The sequence below is a fragment of the Rhodamnia argentea genome, chromosome 6, assembly GCF_020921035.1.
Source record: "Rhodamnia argentea isolate NSW1041297 chromosome 6, ASM2092103v1, whole genome shotgun sequence".
NCBI lineage: Eukaryota > Viridiplantae > Streptophyta > Magnoliopsida > Myrtales > Myrtaceae > Rhodamnia > Rhodamnia argentea.
The window spans coordinates 25,324,902-25,343,254 of NC_063155.1; the positions used below are offsets into that span (position 1 = coordinate 25,324,902).

Here is an 18,353-nt window from a genome sequence, read left to right on the forward strand (position 1 = left end):
TCATCATCGGCGATGAGTATACACCGGAATCTTCATTTGTAGCAATGGTTTTATCAAAAGGAGATGCACGTCCAGATTAGGCGTTTCCAGTACTATTATCGTACAAAGATAACAATAACACTAATATGTTGAAAAAGGGCAAATAACATCTTGTAAACTCAAGATCTATATCCAGATCGGTATAGAAAAATTCTCAAATTTAAATTTAACTCTAAATCGGGAGACGAGCTGTTGAACGCGGTAAGAAAGGAAGTTTAGAGAGTTGCGAAAACGGCTAAGAAGTCTTGAAAATTCTCAAAAACGGAGAGATAAGGAAATAGATAAGGATCCGGAGAAAAAGAGGGAAGACGAAGGGACGTTCTTCAATAGAGGGAGTGCTGGTTTGGCGGCAGGGAGGGAGTGAGAGAAAACCCCGGGTAAACAGATTTTGTGATCGGAAACTCTTCAGTGGCCCGCGTCGCGAACAGTCCTTTGGATTCGGACAGTGCAATTGATTTGCCTCCCTCTTTTTCCGGTATCGTCCGATTTTGACTTCGCCAGACGCTGCGCCCCATCCCCTCGTTGACTCTTAATCGTCGAATGACAACTGCTAACATCAATTCCCTTCGATTCTCACCTACCCAATTGCCCCCATACCGTCCAAGTGCAAAAGCATCGTCGCCCTTTGAAATCATAGCCAGCAGAAAAATTGGTAGGTCGCACTGGAGGCGCCCCGCAACGCGAAGTGAACACATTCAACTGAGTGACTTTCACGGTAATTCCTGTTCATTGATCCACACAAAACCCACTAATAGCCATGGATCGCATTTATACGCAATTCTCGATGAGCGACCGACGGCCTCCGTGTAGACTCGAATGACTGTGAGGCGATGGTCCGCGAAGAGTCTCCGATGATAATCCAATAAGAAAAGGACCCGCGAAGTCATGAACCGTACAAGTGTCGCATTTATATGCCCATTAATCTATGTGGATTGCCCTGATACGCAACTTCCAGTTCATGATCGAGAGCTTTCGTTTAGGCTCGAACGAAAGCGACCTCACAACAACTTTTTTTTTTAGTACGCAAAACGCTAGTTTAATCAATTTTAATTAATTAATTAATGATCGCGCCTGCTAAATGTTTTTTTTTTTTTGGTCGAATCGCATGCTAAATGTTGGGCTTAGGGTTTGGTCGGCTAGGGAGGACGACCCCCATGTTCTCAACCTCGAGAGTCAAAGACAGCTAGATACATGAATAAAGTAAAATTCGAATCAGGACAGCCTAATGTTACGTGACCTCGACCGAACACACCGAGTGATCTCAATTTTAAATGTCCGAGCTCGATCTTAACTGCTCGTACTTTTTTTACCTAATGCTGAAAGCTCTTCCCAAAGCGACAGCTTTCTTAACATTGCGCAACATCTGATCGCGTGCTCATCCCCTCCCAAATCAATCGCCCCGGCGGCTCGGCATCGGGCAGTAATTATAGTTACGATAAGAGTCACTTTCTTCTCGCTTTCGCTTTCCGAAGTCGGTCCGTACGGCGGCGAAAATGCGGAATAGTTCGCGAGACCACGAGATTTAAATGGTCAAAATGTCAATTACCTACGATTATCTTACTTTCGAGGAAAATGTCTCAAAGATAGCCGCTCTCGCCCGTACTAGACATTCGCTCTCATCTATCATTTTCTAATCCGTTCATCTCTTCGGTAATGCCGAAGAGGCTCCATTCATTTCATAAAAAAATAACTTCTAAAACTTGTTTTTTGAAATCGCCGGCATTCAATTCACAAAAAATAAAACTAGTCAAGGGAATATTTTCCGTCAATGGAAAAAGCAACTCTAAAAGTGGGGAAAATAGTTTTTTTATTTGAAAAGGAGAAATCATTTTCCTTTCTCTTTCCTCCCTACCTAACTTCACATTCCTTTTCTTTGTAATTTTTCTTTATTTTTTCTTTTTATTTTTGGAATTTTCATTTGTTTATAACTTTTTAGTTTTCTTTTCTTTTTTTCTTTCATTTCTTCCTTCATGGGTCGCCGGCCTCGCCCTTGGCCAACGAGCTCGGGCTCGCCGGATCTAGAGGGGCAAGGCTTAGCCTCATCTTTGGCTAGTCGCCCGCCGTCGCCATGGCCGACATTCGTTTTAGTGCCAACCATACCACGTATGACGGCCGAGTCCACATCAGCAATTTTCAACTAAAAGACGACGCAAAAAATCAAATTTATATATAAAAAAATCCCTTACCAAACGAAGGAAGACAGTTTTCAATTTATTTTCGGGTTTCAACCGAACACAGAAAAATATTATCATTTTCATGAAAAATTACTTCCCGAAAAATATTTTTCGAAAACATCGCATTTTTCGTGAAATAAACAGAGCCATCTATTGCAAAAGTATTAACTGGTTTCCTAGACCAGGCGATTAAAATCCATACAAGCATGTGGAGGCATTTATTGCTCTAATAATTGAGATTCGGTAATATAAGAGTAGTTGTCTTCATGTTCTGCCAATTCATTGACGGTAACAAATGGTACTTTGGATGAGCATGTTTCCAGGACAGAATCATAAATCGAAGAACTGAATCAGTGGAAACAAGGTAGGTTCCGGGTTCTAGGGTATGTAGGTTTCAAGTTCAAAAAATCGGGAAATCGGTTCTGATGGGTAGGTTTTAGGAACAAGTCTTAATCCTGCGATATTCCATGGCATTTTATGATAGTATGTAAATTGAAACCATTAGTATGAGCTTATATTTTCGGCGATATTCATCGCTAAGACTTTTATTTTATTAATACTTCATATTTTTCGTCTGTCTAAATATAAGTTATGGTCGGTAAATTGTAATAGCAAACGATGGTCATTCTTGGTGATAATTCAGTACAATTGTTCAATTAAGAATACATATAGAATCTAGGTAGATTATACAACCGACCCCGGTTCTAGGTTGAGGGTTAGTTCCATATTCCAAAAAATGGGGAATCGATTCCGACGGGTTCGTTCATTGCAAACCCCGAAAAGAACTCGAAACCGTTCACCTCTATATTGATACTAGCCAAAATATACATGCAAGCTGCTATTCCGATCCTGTGGAAACCGTTTGTCTATTCCATCCAAATGAAAGTCTCACTAGCATCGAGGTAGCGTTGATGTTTTATAAAGTAAGGGTTAATATTGGTCCGAGTAGTCTATAGCTTGTGGGGGACACAATATTAGTGATACGTGACGAGGCGGATTAGATTCATGCGAGTAAATAATGCTCTGTTTGGGAGAAGGATGATAAATGAGAGAAATGAAAGTGGGTGCGGAAATTTTAAGAAATTCTCAAACAACTTTAATAACGAGGGTATAAATACGTCACATGCCTATAAATTTGAGAGTTTTTGATGCCAGGAGTAAAGTTTGGAATTTTTGATGTCACAAAAAAATCTCGAAGTAAATGTGTTCACGGATACAAATTAATGGTTTTTTTTGGTGTCACGAAAAAAGTTTAATGTTAATGTGCCTAAATGTACATAATTTTAGGTTTTTGATGACGTTTTCTCACATGTTTATTAAAATCCCCTCTTGCCATCGACTTCGAGTGGGATTCCGAGCATGCGATCTTAACATAATCCCAACTCGCTTACGGAACAACAACCTGCCGAAAAGAAATCACGCGCGTCGTCAATCGCCACGACCGTATTCAGCGTAACTGCTTTCCCAAGTAGAGCCGACAACGGTCGGTTCGGTCCGGTCATGAGCCAATTCAAGATCAAGACGTACGGTGAGCTTGGTGAGGGGACTAATCCAGAAGGACGTAAAGAGAATCGTGCCCAAGTGCAAACGCGTCTGACTCATACGAGTTGAAAACGTGATCCGGAATTTTGCCAATGACGCAAGACGCGCGACGCCCTATCATGAACCCCGGCGGAGAGATGAGCGCTAGCCTATCACACGATTCAGAACACCCCCCCTTGGGGCTGTAGTCAAACTACAGGAATGCCTTTAGCCATTAGGAATTTGAAGGCTTATTATAACTCAGTGGTATTACTTTTAGAAATAGCAATACAAATAACTCATGAATTTTAATTCAACATATAATGTGATTTTTGAATTTTTAATTTGATCGATATGGTCTCTAAACGTTAGCTCAATGTGCAACATGGTCTCTGAATTTTTAATTTGATTAACATATTCTCCGAACTTTTGGAATATGTTAAACTCAATCCTCGAACTATAGGAAGACATTCAATATAGTCCTTCCATTAATTTAAGTTTAGGAACGACATTGGACATTTTCTTATAGTTCATAGACTAAGTTGAATATATTCTAAAAGTTCGGGATTCACATTGAGCATATTGAAAGTCCAGAGATCACATTACATAATGGGCTAAAATTCATTGATCGCATTACACTTGATGTCAAAGTTTTGGGGGCCATTTATGTTATTTTCCTTTATTTTTATCTGCCCTTTTTTTCTTCTTTTTTTGGTAAAGGCGGTTCGACTTTATAAAGAACCGACAGCCTTTGCGTCGATGACTTTGCTTACGCTATCCCACTTTTCAATTTTCCCTTTTTTTTTTATTTCGTTTTGATCTCATATGTGAAGTAGAATATCCATTTATAAACCGAACTGCGTCTTTCTCCTTATCACGAGTCCTTTTCTAAGTGAAAGCTGCCCGTCCCCCAGGGAGTTGGCCCATTCTTTATTTCACCTTGTGGACTTGGTTGGGGTTAGGTGTCGTTTTGTTTTTGTTTTTTTTTAAGCGCTAGAGATATCTAGAGACTACTACTACAACTTGGGGCATGCATGCACAACCCGTCATGGGCTTGAGGCGGAAACGAGGCGAGGCGAGGCGAGGCGAGGAGAGGCGGGTCGAGATCGCTCTAGGCAAATCGACCTCGACGGCAGTGCATTTTTGCACGGAACAATTATCCAGCAAATCATAAAAAGCCTATTATAAGGAGGCCGAGCCCGTCCTGTACTTTTTTCCTATTTTTTGCCTATTTAGTGCTCAATGCGATCTTTTCGGTTCGAGAAAATCATTGACGTGGTGATCTAACCAAAACTAATTGTTGTATGTGACACGATCGATGCCAACGATTTTTTCAAGTTTTTTCGATCTTTGTTAACTTCTTTCTTTCTTCTCCTTCATTAGAAAAAGAAAAAAAAGAAAAAAACTCGAAAATTTGAAAGAGAAGAAGAAAAGCATTATAAAAATCGTCGCGATAACAATTTTGTAAAGAAATAGCCCACTTGTTTCTCGAGAAAAAATGAAAAATATGCTCAATATCATTTGATTGTACAGTTGAGCTCGAGAGATTATATTTGACTGATTTATATCCAAATAGTTCAAATATTTAAGAAAAAAAATTGACAAAATTGACACTAGTCGATTTTATAAATCACTTCCAACTTCCAAGCCTAAGCATTGCTCAATCTTATTATTATTTTTTTTTCTGCTTTCCATCTCCTAGCGCGGTTTCGTTGAAGCCCAAACCGACAGGTGTAGCACAAGTGCCAAGTGGCAGCTGAAACCGGTTCCATTTTTTTTTTTTTTAAACGGAAACCCATTAACTCGACCGGATGGACTCACCACCTCACTCAGTGTTTGCCCCCATCTTGTCCCTCGTCCCCCCCGCCCCCAGATGAATAAAAAGATCTCCGCAAAAAAATTTTAAATACGAGCCTGCAGTCGCCGTCAGCGAGGCATTTCCGCGAGCTTTTTGGTTCTGCTCCGCCTGTCTTCCGCCGATCCACGGTGGGTTGTTCAACTGCCGGCTGCTCCTTACACGCACCCACGCTCTCTCTCTCTTCTTCGTCTTCTGATTGACGATCGACCCCTTTCGCTTTCCTCCATTTTTGTACTGTTTCCTTCCTTCGTATCTCTGTGTGCGTCAGACCTTTCTCTGTGCGTCAGACCTTTTCCTGTCTTATATATTACTATATTGTTCCGTTTCCCCGCATTCTGGTGGAGGTTGTTCTTCGATTTCGGCTCTACTTGGTGGATACGGAGGGGGAAAACATGGTACTGGTTCCGCCTCGCTTCTACAACCTCGCTTGAGACCGGTCGCCATGGATCCGGAAACCGGAGCTTATCAGAATCGGACCAAGGTATGGCCGGGAATGTGCAATCGCAGTCGCGGTTTCAGTTTCGGTCCTGTAATGTTTGATCTAGAGCTATTTTTTATTTGTTTATTTTTTTTTTCTGTGATTCAGAAAGCTTCGTGGAGGTCGGTGCTGGTTCTGGCGTACCAAAGCCTCGGCGTCGTGTACGGCGACCTGAGCACGTCGCCGCTCTACGTGTACAAGAGCACGTTTGCGGAGGACATCCACCACTCGGAGACGAACGAGGAGATCTTCGGCGTCCTGTCCTTCGTGTTCTGGACGCTCACTCTCGTGCCTCTCCTCAAGTACGTCTTCATCGTGCTCAGGGCCGACGATAACGGCGAGGGTGGGACGTTCGCTCTCTACTCCCTGCTGTGCCGGCACGCGCGGGTCAACCCGCTGCCGAGCTGCCAGGTGGTGGACGAGGAGCTCTCCGAGTACAAAAAGGACGGCGTCGGCTTGTCCCCGAAGACGAGCTCCGGTTCGAGGCTCAAGTCGACGCTGGAGAGGCGCCGGGTGTTGCAGAGGCTCTTGCTCGTCTTGGCCTTGATCGGGACTTGCATGGTGATTGGTGATGGTGTCCTCACGCCGTCTATTTCAGGTAGTGAAAGTGATTGTTCGATCGTCCGGTCCAAGTCTAGCAGTGTTTTTGGGATTTTCGGGAGGTTTATTTTAGTTCGAAGTTGGGAGTCGACTTGATTGGAGCCGACTGTTCGAATTTTATTCAATTTACGGGAGATTAAGCGATTATAGCTACTGTTCTTTTCCTGTTCTAAAGGCAAAATTTTTAAAGATTTTCCCCCCTTTGGCTCCGTCTTTCTGGATTCAGGGACAAAACTCGATTTTGGCATTATTTCGTTCCGTTAATGGATCAGGGTTGGGATTATGGTGCTGTAGAGACTGATGAATTTTTCCCTTTCTGTTTGATGTAGTATTTTCAGCGGTCTCCGGTCTCGAGCTGTCAATGGCCAAGGAACATCACAAATGTAAGATCTTTATTCTATTTAGTCTTTGTACTTGTATCATTACTCTGGGCAGGTACCATTAGTTCAGCAGTTTCACATATTGGCTTGAGAATCCCATAAATTATTAAGTAGGCTGGGTGCATGAACAGGAATTCGGCATGATCAGTATTGCTCTAGACCACGTGGCAAATTGAATTTTCACCAGCTTGAACAGGGAACGGCATTTTCTGGTTCGTTATTATATCTATAGAAGTATGGAGTTATGAGATACTTTTGGTGAAATGGTCAAACTAATGCTAGGACACTGTAGCTTTCGTGTGCAGTCCTTCAATTAAGGCCTTCTCCTTAAGTTTTCAAAATGAAATGACAACAATGTGCATGGAGCTTTTAAATCTTTCAATTTGGGATCTCTTTTGAACCTCAGGAGCGCTGAAATAGGTGTTGAAACTACCTTTATTTTATTTTCCTTCCTTCTCTCCCTGTGTGTCTGGGTTTTGAAACATTGATATCTTTTCTAATTCCCTGTACTCATATGATGTCAAAACCGGCTACCTTCCGGCTTCCGGCAAACTACTCCTGCTTATTCCTGTTGATGAGAGAAACGTGAAGAATAGTTGTCCCAGCATTGCAAATGTTGCTTGATCCTTTTGGCTAATAGCCTAATGCGGCCATGCACTAGTATCACCTTATGATGGAACGTGTCTGTTCATTGCATTGATCCTCTCTTTCATGTTCACAGAGGTTTACAAGGATTGAAGGTTGTCCAAATAATTAAAAGGTTATTGAGGTTGTAAGCCTTGCTCTGCTGTTCTTGTCATTGCGCAATTTTTGTGGTACTAGATGTCTTGCAAGAGTTGGCCTACCTACAGGTCTGTAAATGTGGTTCAACACCACGAATGGTTGTGCTTCTTCAAGGCACTCTAATAAAAGAGAAAATTTTAGACTGCCATTCTTCTCGTTTCCTCTTAACATAGTCCCGTTATGATTACATTATTTCGGCTAATGCTTCATACTGCTCTGCATATCATATCAGCATCAGCAGCATGGTTTAAGTTGCTGGCAAGCAATTGGTCTGTTCTGCCTTCTGAAAGTGTGGCAGTTTTGCAGATGTAGAAGTTCCGGTTGCATGCGTCATACTAATAGGCTTGTTTGCCCTTCAACATTACGGTACCCACAGGGTTGGTTTCTTGTTTGCTCCAGTAGTTGTGCTATGGCTTTTCTGCATCAGTGCCATAGGCTTATACAATATCTTCCATTGGAATCCTCATGTATACCAAGCACTCTCTCCGTATTATATGTACAAGTTCTTAAGGAAAACTCAACGGGGAGGTTGGATGTCCCTTGGTGGGATTTTGTTGTGTATAACAGGTAAGCTCGCGCATTTGAGTTAACTTGTTCTTTCTTTCACTGATGGAACAAGTTTTTACAAGAACCTCAAAATTTCAGGTTCTGAAGCTATGTTTGCCGATCTTGGACACTTTTCTCAACTGTCAATTCAGGTACGTGTGATGCAAGTGTTCACGTAACTCGTAAGAACTTGTCTTTTACATCTGTTACTGTCAGTTGAATTGTTGATAAATGAAGAAAAAGTTGTCCTTTCATTTAAATTGGTTTACAATGCTTGTTCACATAGGTCAGCAATAGTTTAGGTGGCCATTAACCTCCGATGGAGACAGTTAAATTTTCTTGCTCTACTTGTTTTTGGCTCTTGAGGCGAAGTTCTAAGCAGAGCATCTGTTCTTGACATGGTATAAATGCAGTGATGCCACACCTCCTTCTATAGGTGGGTGGACATTTGCTGTCTTTGAAAATGATACCCGAATTGTGAAAGTTTCCATAATCCATAGTCCATGGCTCATTTATTTCAACGTCCTCCACAATTTCTTAGCAGATGTTTCATCCACATTATGTCTAAGTTGCTGGACTTAAATGAACATTCATCTTCCGACAGTGCTTTAAAAAGGCATGCCAATTGCTGGACTAAAATCTCTTAACTTGATAGTGAATGATTTACTACTACTCCTCTTCAGAAAACAGATGTATTGACAAACTTGTTTAAAACTTCATGCAGATTGCGTTCACCTCTGTGGTTTATCCATCTCTGATTCTTGCATACATGGGACAAGCCGCCTACCTATCTAAGCATCATGTAATTGATAATGATTACAGAATCGGATTTTATGTTTCTGTGCCAGGTTGGTAGACATCCCTTCTCTCTGCAATAATTTGGATGATGGGTGAATTTTTGTTGCTAATGTCACTTTGAATTGCCTTCCAGAAAAACTGAGATGGCCTGTACTGGGAATTGCCATACTTGCTGCTGTTGTGGGCAGCCAAGCTATTATCACTGGAACCTTTTCAATTATTAAACAGTGTTCTGCGCTAGGCTGCTTTCCAAGAGTTAAAATTGTGCATACATCATCAAAAATTCACGGTCAGATTTACATTCCAGAAATCAATTGGATCTTGATGGTATTATGCCTGGCCGTCACTATTGGTTTCAGAGACACTAAACGGCTGGGTAATGCATCAGGTATGAATATATTATCAGCCCCATCCACCATGTTCGAAAATTTTCACGCTTAGGTTGATTTTCTACTGGGTCGAGCTAATCGACTTGAGTATTGCAGCTTCATCTGTTGTTTTAAAGATGTCAAGAATTTGCTTTGAGTGAGTTACTGATTCGCCTTTTTTCCCGGAGCAGGTTTGGCAGTTATAACGGTTATGTTGGTAACCACATGTCTAATGTCCCTAGTCATCGTCCTATGCTGGCATCAGAGCTTTGTGCTCGCAATTGCGTTTGTACTTTTCTTTGGAGCCATTGAAGCACTCTACTTCTCCGCTTCTCTTGTCAAGTTCCTTCAAGGAGCATGGGTACCGATTGCCCTGGCATTCATCTTCCTTATTGTGATGTGTGTTTGGCACTACGGCACTCTCAAAAAGTATGAGTACGATGTTGAAAACAAGGTCTCTATCAAATGGCTAATGAGCTTGGGTCCCAGCCTCGGCATTGTACGTGTGCGTGGGATTGGGTTAGTCCACACGGAGCTTGTGTCAGGGATTCCGGCAATATTCTCCCATTTTGTCACCAATCTTCCAGCCTTTCATCAGGTCCTAGTGTTTCTCTGCATTAAATCTGTCCCCGTTCCACATGTTAGGCCAGAGGAACGGTTTCTTGTGGGCCGCATCGGTCCCAGGGAGTTCAGGCTCTATAGGTGCATCGTACGGTATGGATATAGGGACATCCACAAGGACGACTTGGAATTCGAGAACGATTTGGTTTGTAGCGTCGCCGAGTTTGTACGCACTGGAAATGCAGGATCCTGCAGCGCAAGTGTAGATAACTCGAAGGACGAGGACACAATGACTGTTGTAGGGACTTCTGCTACCCATGCTGATGGGATTCAAATGAGCGAGGATGATATTGATGATGTTGGAGTCGCAGGATCATCGATGAGGGAGATACAATCGCCACCATCGATCATGCCAAGGAAAAAGAGAGTGCGGTTTATCATGCCAGAGAGTCCAAAGATCGATGTGGAAGCACGTGACGAGTTGCGAGAACTGACGGAAGCAAGGGAAGCTGGAGTTGCCTACATATTGGGACACTCATACGTGAGAGCGAAGCAAGGTTCGAGTTTTCTGAGGAAGATGGTGATTAACGTAGGGTACGACTTTTTGAGGAGAAATTGCAGGGCACCCACAGCGGACGCGCTGAGCGCGCCTCATGCCTCGACTTTGGAAGTAGGCATGGTCTACCCTATTTAATTTTGCCACTATTCAGATGTATGTACATAAGGAATTGTGCAATATCAAAACGAAAGATAAAAAAGGAAACCTGGGAAAAAAAAAAGAGAAGGAAAATCGACTCTTCTATCCAGTTCAGTTTTGATCGAATAATGCGCGAGAGCAAACAATGAGTATGCTATTTGGGCGACTCGATGGTGATCGGCATAAACGGCCGAACAAAAGCTATTTGTGTAGATTTTCGGGAATTCTCAAATGGCTCGATGATCTCATACGTTGTATAAGCTTGCGCATCTTCATAGTAACGCAGCATGGATGTTACTAGGTCTCATGTTTGACTTAGGCCACAGCGTTTCGATCCCTCCTGAATGGGATTGGGAGGGCAATGGAATAGTAATTCTCTAGTTTGGTTTTGCAGAATGAAGTGGTTATTTCAAGATTGGTTTTACCGTTAAAGTGAGGAATAATAAAAAGTTCTCATGACACCTATTGATCGTAGATAATCGAAGTCTAATTACTTTTGTCGTCGTATTTTTTAAAAATTGTTAGAAGGATATTGCAATTTATAAATAGTTAGATGTAGTGTAAGTATCAAAATAGTAAATAACTAAATTAAAAGATCGAATGATCATTATAATTCGGTAATTAATATATCATCAATGGTCTAATTAAGTCAATATTCAAAATGTGTATCATATAGAGTTTCACTTCTAAATGTTCAGATCATCATAAGTAAATTGACGATTATGATAGGATCATCTACTTATTAAATAATGAGAATAAGAGAGAATCATTCTATTATGATAAATGACATATTCATTTAGTTTTAATTAACTATGTTATGATCGATGTTAATTCGCGACATGTTGGTTAATCTTAATCGTTTATTTCAATACTCAATTTGGGCTTGAGGCACCAAACCAGAGCTCCATCACGATTTCTCAAGACATCACAAAATTGGAATCACCCTTACATTCCCTTTTTTTTTGGGTGACAGAAAAACGTGGAACTTTCATTAAAACTTCGAACAAACAACACCATAGAGCTCACAATCATAACAAGGCAACGACCAAAGTAGATGGGCAGGTCTGGTAAGCCAATTGGGGCCAAGGGAATCCAGTCGCCGGGCTTTCGCCACCTGGTTGGCAGCCTGGTTAGCTTTTCTAGAACAATGGGCTAGGGAGACTCCAGTAAGATGGGCCAGCAAAGTCCGGCAATCGTCCACCACTATTTGTGCAGCCCATGGGCTTTTCTTTTGGCCCATAATGAATTGCACGCTTGATAAGCAATCCGACTCTATCTCCACGCTCAGGCCAACTACTGTGCTTTGCATGTCACTTCGCTTCACTTTCTGAGATCTCGTTTGCTTCAAGAACGCCATTCCCTCACGCAGCGCTAGGGTTTCGGCAACTGAGGCTCATGGAGCATGGAATTTCTTCGCAAACCGGGATATGAGGAGCCCGTTGTGGTCGCGAAGGACGCCTGTTGCTGCGGCGGCTTCTCTTGATTCGTTACAATGCGCTATTTCCGGACGATTCTCAATCTGCGATGAAATCAACAATCCAAACATGCCGATCCAGACGTAACTTTTCAGTTCCATAGAATCCCATATCATTCTTCAGCGGACGTCCTGATCTACACATGCATTCCAACACATAATCTCCTAATTTTAATGACGAATCTTGTCTTCCTTTTTAGCTATGCATTGGCCACGTTTGTACGGATATTGCCTTGACTCTTGAATAAGATCAATGAAATCTCATCTTCAAGGACATCATTCGAGGAAGGCTATTCCTCTCGTTCTTCTTCATGACGTCGCGTGATCACTTCATGTGCATAGTCCTCTCGGAAAATGAATTGCAAATTCCAGCTAAAGAACACATTTTCCTTCCCAACCATAATGCTGCGATTCCAACTTACTTGGTTGTGAAAGGGAACGACGACAGCCCGATGTCAAGAACTATACAGAGAAATGATAGCGCTCTGTACCGATCTCTCTTTATCTATGCAGAATCATTAGGTTAAGCCCAAGAAAAGAAACGAGAAGAAAAAACCGGACGGTTCAAACTCATTAGCTCAGTGTCAAAAGAGCATTTGTCAATTAGAGAAGCTCTAAGAGGAGTACTCAGAAGTTGACTCCATTTTTTATGCAGTCATAACTGTATAAAAAATCTGTGTCCAGGGATCAAATTGTGCTGGGGTGTCATATTTGGGGCATGGAAGACAAGCTTATGGAGGCGGCTTCAACAAAAAAAACGAGAGAACTGAAAATATCTTTGAAATTCTGTTGCACACAAGATGATCAACAATCCAAGAATACGGTCCGTATGCGGTATTATATAGTTAGTCATGCGTCAACTATCTCGCCTTACACAAAAAAAAAAAATGCATAATTGAGGCCAAACTTGCATATCACAAAGGCCTAAATGTAAATGAATCGGCTATGGAGAGAGGTTTCAGCAAGCGGGTAAACCGATGATGACTCCTTGAGCTAATCCCTCATTGTTTTCGTGCATTAAGCTCCGAAAAAATCAGGTCGTAAAACGGCTCACTACAGCAGTAATTGCAACACTTCTTGCAGTAGATAATGCATCAAGTCAAAGCTGGAGTTCACCAGTACAATTTTCCTCCGTAGATCGGACAATGGTCGTCACTAATGATTTCGACCTAGGAATCTAGTTGCATACTTGTCTAAATTCGATTTCGAGGTTGGCAGCCTCCAAGCATTCTCAACTTCATGAACAGATAGAAGGAGATTACAGATCCCCCAACAAAAAAAAAGATGTACAGATGGAAGTGGACTAAAAAGAAAGGAAAGTTGCATATAGCAAGGGAAGGATAGATGAAATGGCCTTGCTTAGCATATTAATTCATGCATGTCATCTTTTGGTAGAGAGTCTTAAATAAGTAAAAGGTCTACCAAAAACATAACCCCATAATCATATCCTGTTCAGCTTCCACCAAGGGGTAAAATATATCCTGTCCAGCGACCTACCCGAGATCAAGAATTGTTATAAAACAAGGAATAAAAATGACATATAAACCGGATGAACAACGTTCCTAGTCCTATATAGGATGCACAGTAAACCCTAGAAATGCAACTTCTTGGAGACAAGAAGAGAAGGGGATTAAATTGAACACGAGATTCGTCATTCTTAATGTAGAAGCGGCTCGTCGGAACATAAATTTGAAGAAAGTGCATATTCAAAATCAATTCTAATAAGAGTATATAGCCAGAAGACATTGCAACCAGATAGTATATAATTGGTGATTGAATGAACAACTTACATTTGCGCAAATTAAAAAGAAAAGGGAGAGAGTATCCAAGTTCTTGTAAAAGATGGACCACTTTTTATGTCATATAACTATATATATATCCCCTTGAACATGGGTGAGGAAAAAGCAACACCAGTACCATAAACAGCTGACTATGCTGAAATGGGGGATGTACAATGCACATCATAATGGGTTTATTTATGACCGTAAATCTTGGAAAGAGCTTGCAAAACATCGACTTGAGACCTCAAGTGCAGGATGTAGTCGGCTGTTCTCGAGAGCAGGCGATCCGGCTGCAGCCCTCGGCCTCCTGGGATCAGCTTCTGCAGCTTCTTCACCTTCATCAGGACCGTCAAATCACGAGCGATCAATGACGCCGATGGCGGCAGCGGCGGTGCTCGTCTCGCGGGTCTTCGCTTGCGCAACGGCTTGGGCTGGCTCGAGAACGTTTTGCATCTGGTGGACATTCTCACCTGCAGAGACAAAAAGAGGGGAGAGGAAAACGCAAAAGAAGGGGGGGGTGTGGAGCGAACGAGAGATGAGAGAGAGCTTTAAATGTGGAGAAGTCGCGAGGACGGGCCATGTGAGCCGAGCCATGCTGTCTTTTGGCACATCTGAGAGAGTGATCATCGTCGATCGCGGAGCTCAATGCCCCATATATTACTTGCTTAGGGTTTATTATTTCTGCTGATATAACTTTGGAAAACTTTGTCGTTTCCTTTTGTAAGGTCATATGATATATTTTACCATTTACTATAAGAAAATATTTCTTAGACAATCCTATCAAGAAATGTGTAATCTCAACCGTAGATCCACACATCATTAGCACGTATTTTGCATAAAGCATTCTATGGTAAAAAATAACTGGCAATATTGCCAATCTAGCAGTTTCTGCTATATACATAGCGGAATATATAATATGAAAATGAAGAAAAAAATTTGTATTTTTTTTTGCACTAACTTAAAATATGGCTCGGAATAATGGAATAAACAATTGAATTAATAGTATAAATACATATTATTGTAAACTTGTATCCTCCCAGTAACACACTTCACTAATGAGATGGCTTTTTAAAACAAAGAAGAAGAAGAAGAAGCAGCATTTGCTCTCGATCTCTTAAGAAAAATCAAGTGTCAAGTCAACATTCCCTATGTTCCAACCATTCCCTTCACATTAACGTAGTGCCGTGAAACGACGTCGAACCGTTTTCGTCGCGTGGTGGGGCTCGCCGAGGAGTGCGCACGTGTCTGACAGCTCTCTCGCGCGCCCACGCCAGCCGCTCCTTGCCCCGGGGTTGATGCCATCCGATCTGGCCTCTCCTCGTAATCCCCGAATCGCGACGGCGGCAAAAGTCGCTCACACTTGTCCAGATGGGGACCCACCAACACATGCCTTGCAGTGGGTGGCGAGAGAGAGAGAGAGAGGAGAAGGCCGTCCCAGCTCGCAGGGGAATTTAATGAGGCTGGGCTCACGTGTATGGCGCAGGATGGGTGTTGGGCCACAAGTGGCGCCGGTGGGAGATGCGATCCTGCCCGTCGGTGTTTGCATGATCAAGATCCGCGAAGTTCCGGGCCCACCCATAACTTCCTGGAAGAGCTTCTTAACAGTAGTTGTGTGTTGTTAGCTATATGCCAAGCTAGAAATACGGTGGAATCTAGACCCAGTGAGTGGGTCAAATCGGATTTGAATCGAGTCAAAATGACCCCCATAGAAATCGTTCAATTTATCATTTTAACTCATTTTTATGCAATACAAATACAATGACTCATATTCGATTCGGCTCATATTCTTAAAACACTTTTATATTTTACCCGATCTAGGAACACTCATACCCAAACTAAGTTAATGGCATGGGGTAAGTGAATGTGAGTTCGAGTGAGAGCGACGGATAATGAAGGGAGAGTCATAAAGATATGTTGGATCTAAATAAGTTGTGAATCCAGTCAATGCCCATGTTATTTAGCTTTTACCATTCTAAATCAATTATGATCCATCCATTGAATATAACAAACCCATATAATAGCCTAACCCATTAAATATGTATTAATAAATGAATTTATTACCCATTTTGATTAGTTTACTAAAATCTATCAATAGTTGTAATACGCAATATCGTAAAACGTCAACGTACTCTTTTTCGATGTTCAAAGTCGCTGTAAATTCAAAATTGCCCCAACTTCGATTGAAGTCAATGTCAACGGCATATGAATTTTGTATCTTAAGTGAAACTTAAGGGAAGAAAATATGATTTCTCCCCCTTAAGGTATGACATAAGGCGACGGACTTAAGAATTTGTTGCTCATGGTAAATCCTACGATAATATTGTGCGGTACTCATTTTAGTGTCAAAAGCTTTCGTTGGATCACTTAAGTGTCATTTTTTTAAACGATCACTTAAGTACTAATTCTGATTTGCTTGTCTGATGTGGCTTTTTTGTATTATTAATATCTAAAGATGTGGCCCGCCCGAGATCTAGTGAGTAATAAAAAAAGTTAAAAGTTGAAGAGAATATTAAAAAATTCAAAAAATTCAAACTTAATTAGATTACAAAATAAAAAAAAAATCAATAAAAAAGGACATGTGTATTAGAAGTCCTAAAACTTCTTATGAAAGTGCAATTGAGTGACTAAACTTACAAAAAGTGCAATCAAGTCATACAACTTATCAAAATTGTACATCAAGTCCTTCTATTAACTTTGTCCATTTAGACTAGAGAAAAACGATGATGCGTTTTTAATATTTTATCTCTCCTGTGAGACAATGACGTAGCTAAAATAACGTCCTTTTTGTTCAAATTCGATTTTTAATATAAATTTTATTTAAATAAAATTTAAAAATAAGCTCAACTTTTTTTTAAAAAATGATTGAGAACCGGTTGGCGAGGGCTTCCACGGCCCTCGCTACCGCCGCTCCACCATTGCCGGCAATGGCCGGTGAGGGTGTACGGTAGGGTCGCCGAGCCCTAACAAACCTCTTGTACCACAGGCTATAGCTAGTGATGGCCCTCGGCCATACTTGGTCGAAAGCCAACAACCCTCACCGGATCATGAGGACGGCTGCGACCCCCACCAAGATCTCGGTGAGGGCCTAAAGGCCCTTGCTTGCAATCAGCGGGGGTCGTCGGCCATTAGTCAAGGCCCGACGACCCCCGTTAGCCATCACCACCCTTGCGGGTGATTGTGGAGGGAAGGGGGGGGGGCGAAGGCTGTGCAAGCCCTCTCCACCTAGTTCTCCACTATTTTCTCCTGTTTTTTCTTTTTAGTTATTTTTAAATTTCGTTTATATAATGATTTACTAAGTTTGAATTTTAATTTTTTTTAATTTTATAGCTTATTTTAAGTTTAGAAGTCAGCGTGAACTGAATTTTAAAAAAAATGTCATGTCATATTAAAAGTTTAATTATAAATGTCACATAATCAATTTGTCCGAAATTTCTCCCATTTGGCATTTAAGTGGTTTTTTTTTTTTTTTTTTTTTTTTTTTCTGATTTGGTACTTAAATGATTTGGCAAAAACTTTCGACGCTAAAAACTAAGCATCGTATACAACTTTTGGTGCTTATGATATTCTTCTCCTATTTATTGGCTTTGGGTATATCAAGCCAACTAAGGTTTTTTTGGTCGAAAAAACTTTCGTCTGCTCATGGTGTATTTCTTCCGGTGATTGTTGTTGTGGCTGCCGACACAAACATCAGAAAACCGGTGTCTCGTGGTCGAGTTGGATTTCCACGTCCGATGCCGACTGAACCAAATTTACTCAAACATGAGGGGTGGAGTGGGTTCGATCCTTTAAAAAAGTATGAAAATCAAGTTGACAAAAACCAAAGTCGAGTCACCAAATCGAGTATTGAAGTCCTCCTTTTGACGGCGTCCCAAGAAGATGAACCGCGCCATAATAGTCCAGCCGAGTACAGAACTCAGAAGGCCATATGAGCTATGCCCAATGAAAAAAACCAAGAAAAGAAAATGAAACCAAAGAAAGGAAAAGAACTGCGGAGGCAGCAGGAGTCGACCTAGTGGATCACTACAGAAGGAAGAAGAAAACAAAGGATGTGGCGGGGACGATCATTGTGATCATGGCAACATGCAAGCTTAAACACTCTGTCATAATATGCACCGAGCGGTCCCCTACCATAACCACACACACGTTACTCAGAAACTTCCAGGGTTCGCGAGAGAAGACACAGCTTCAACTTGCAATCCACTCCCATGTGAACTAGAACGATGAATGATAGCGCTCTCTCTTCTCTCTCCCTCTCTCTTGCGAGCACCCAATATAACCCTCGACATGATCACGTG

The 18,353-nt window shown here is 41.6% G+C and overlaps 2 protein-coding genes across 3 annotated transcripts; one reads left to right on the forward strand and one right to left on the reverse strand.

The window, feature by feature from the left end:
* The first annotated feature begins 5,649 nt into the window (after positions 1-5,649).
* On the forward strand, positions 5,650-10,980 carry LOC115727311 (potassium transporter 6-like). 2 transcript variants are annotated; one of them, XM_030657503.2, is made up of 8 exons: positions 5,650-6,073; positions 6,179-6,668; positions 7,000-7,053; positions 8,140-8,400; positions 8,479-8,531; positions 9,104-9,227; positions 9,311-9,565; positions 9,737-10,980. In XM_030657503.2, the coding sequence occupies exons 1-8, from the start codon at positions 6,035-6,037 to the stop codon at positions 10,798-10,800; spliced, it is 2,340 nt and encodes a 779-aa protein (XP_030513363.1). In that variant the 5' UTR covers positions 5,650-6,034; the 3' UTR covers positions 10,801-10,980. The 2 variants fall into 2 exon arrangements, with proteins under 2 accessions (XP_030513363.1, XP_048136571.1); XM_048280614.1 differs by lacking the exon at positions 8,140-8,400.
* Positions 10,981-13,955: 2,975 nt separating this feature from the next.
* Positions 13,956-14,618, reverse strand: LOC115727067 (transcription factor IBH1-like). Its single transcript, XM_048280828.1, has one exon. The coding sequence runs from the start codon at positions 14,520-14,522 to the stop codon at positions 14,250-14,252; it is 273 nt and encodes a 90-aa protein (XP_048136785.1). The 5' UTR covers positions 14,523-14,618; the 3' UTR covers positions 13,956-14,249.
* Positions 14,619-18,353: the final 3,735 nt, after the last annotated feature.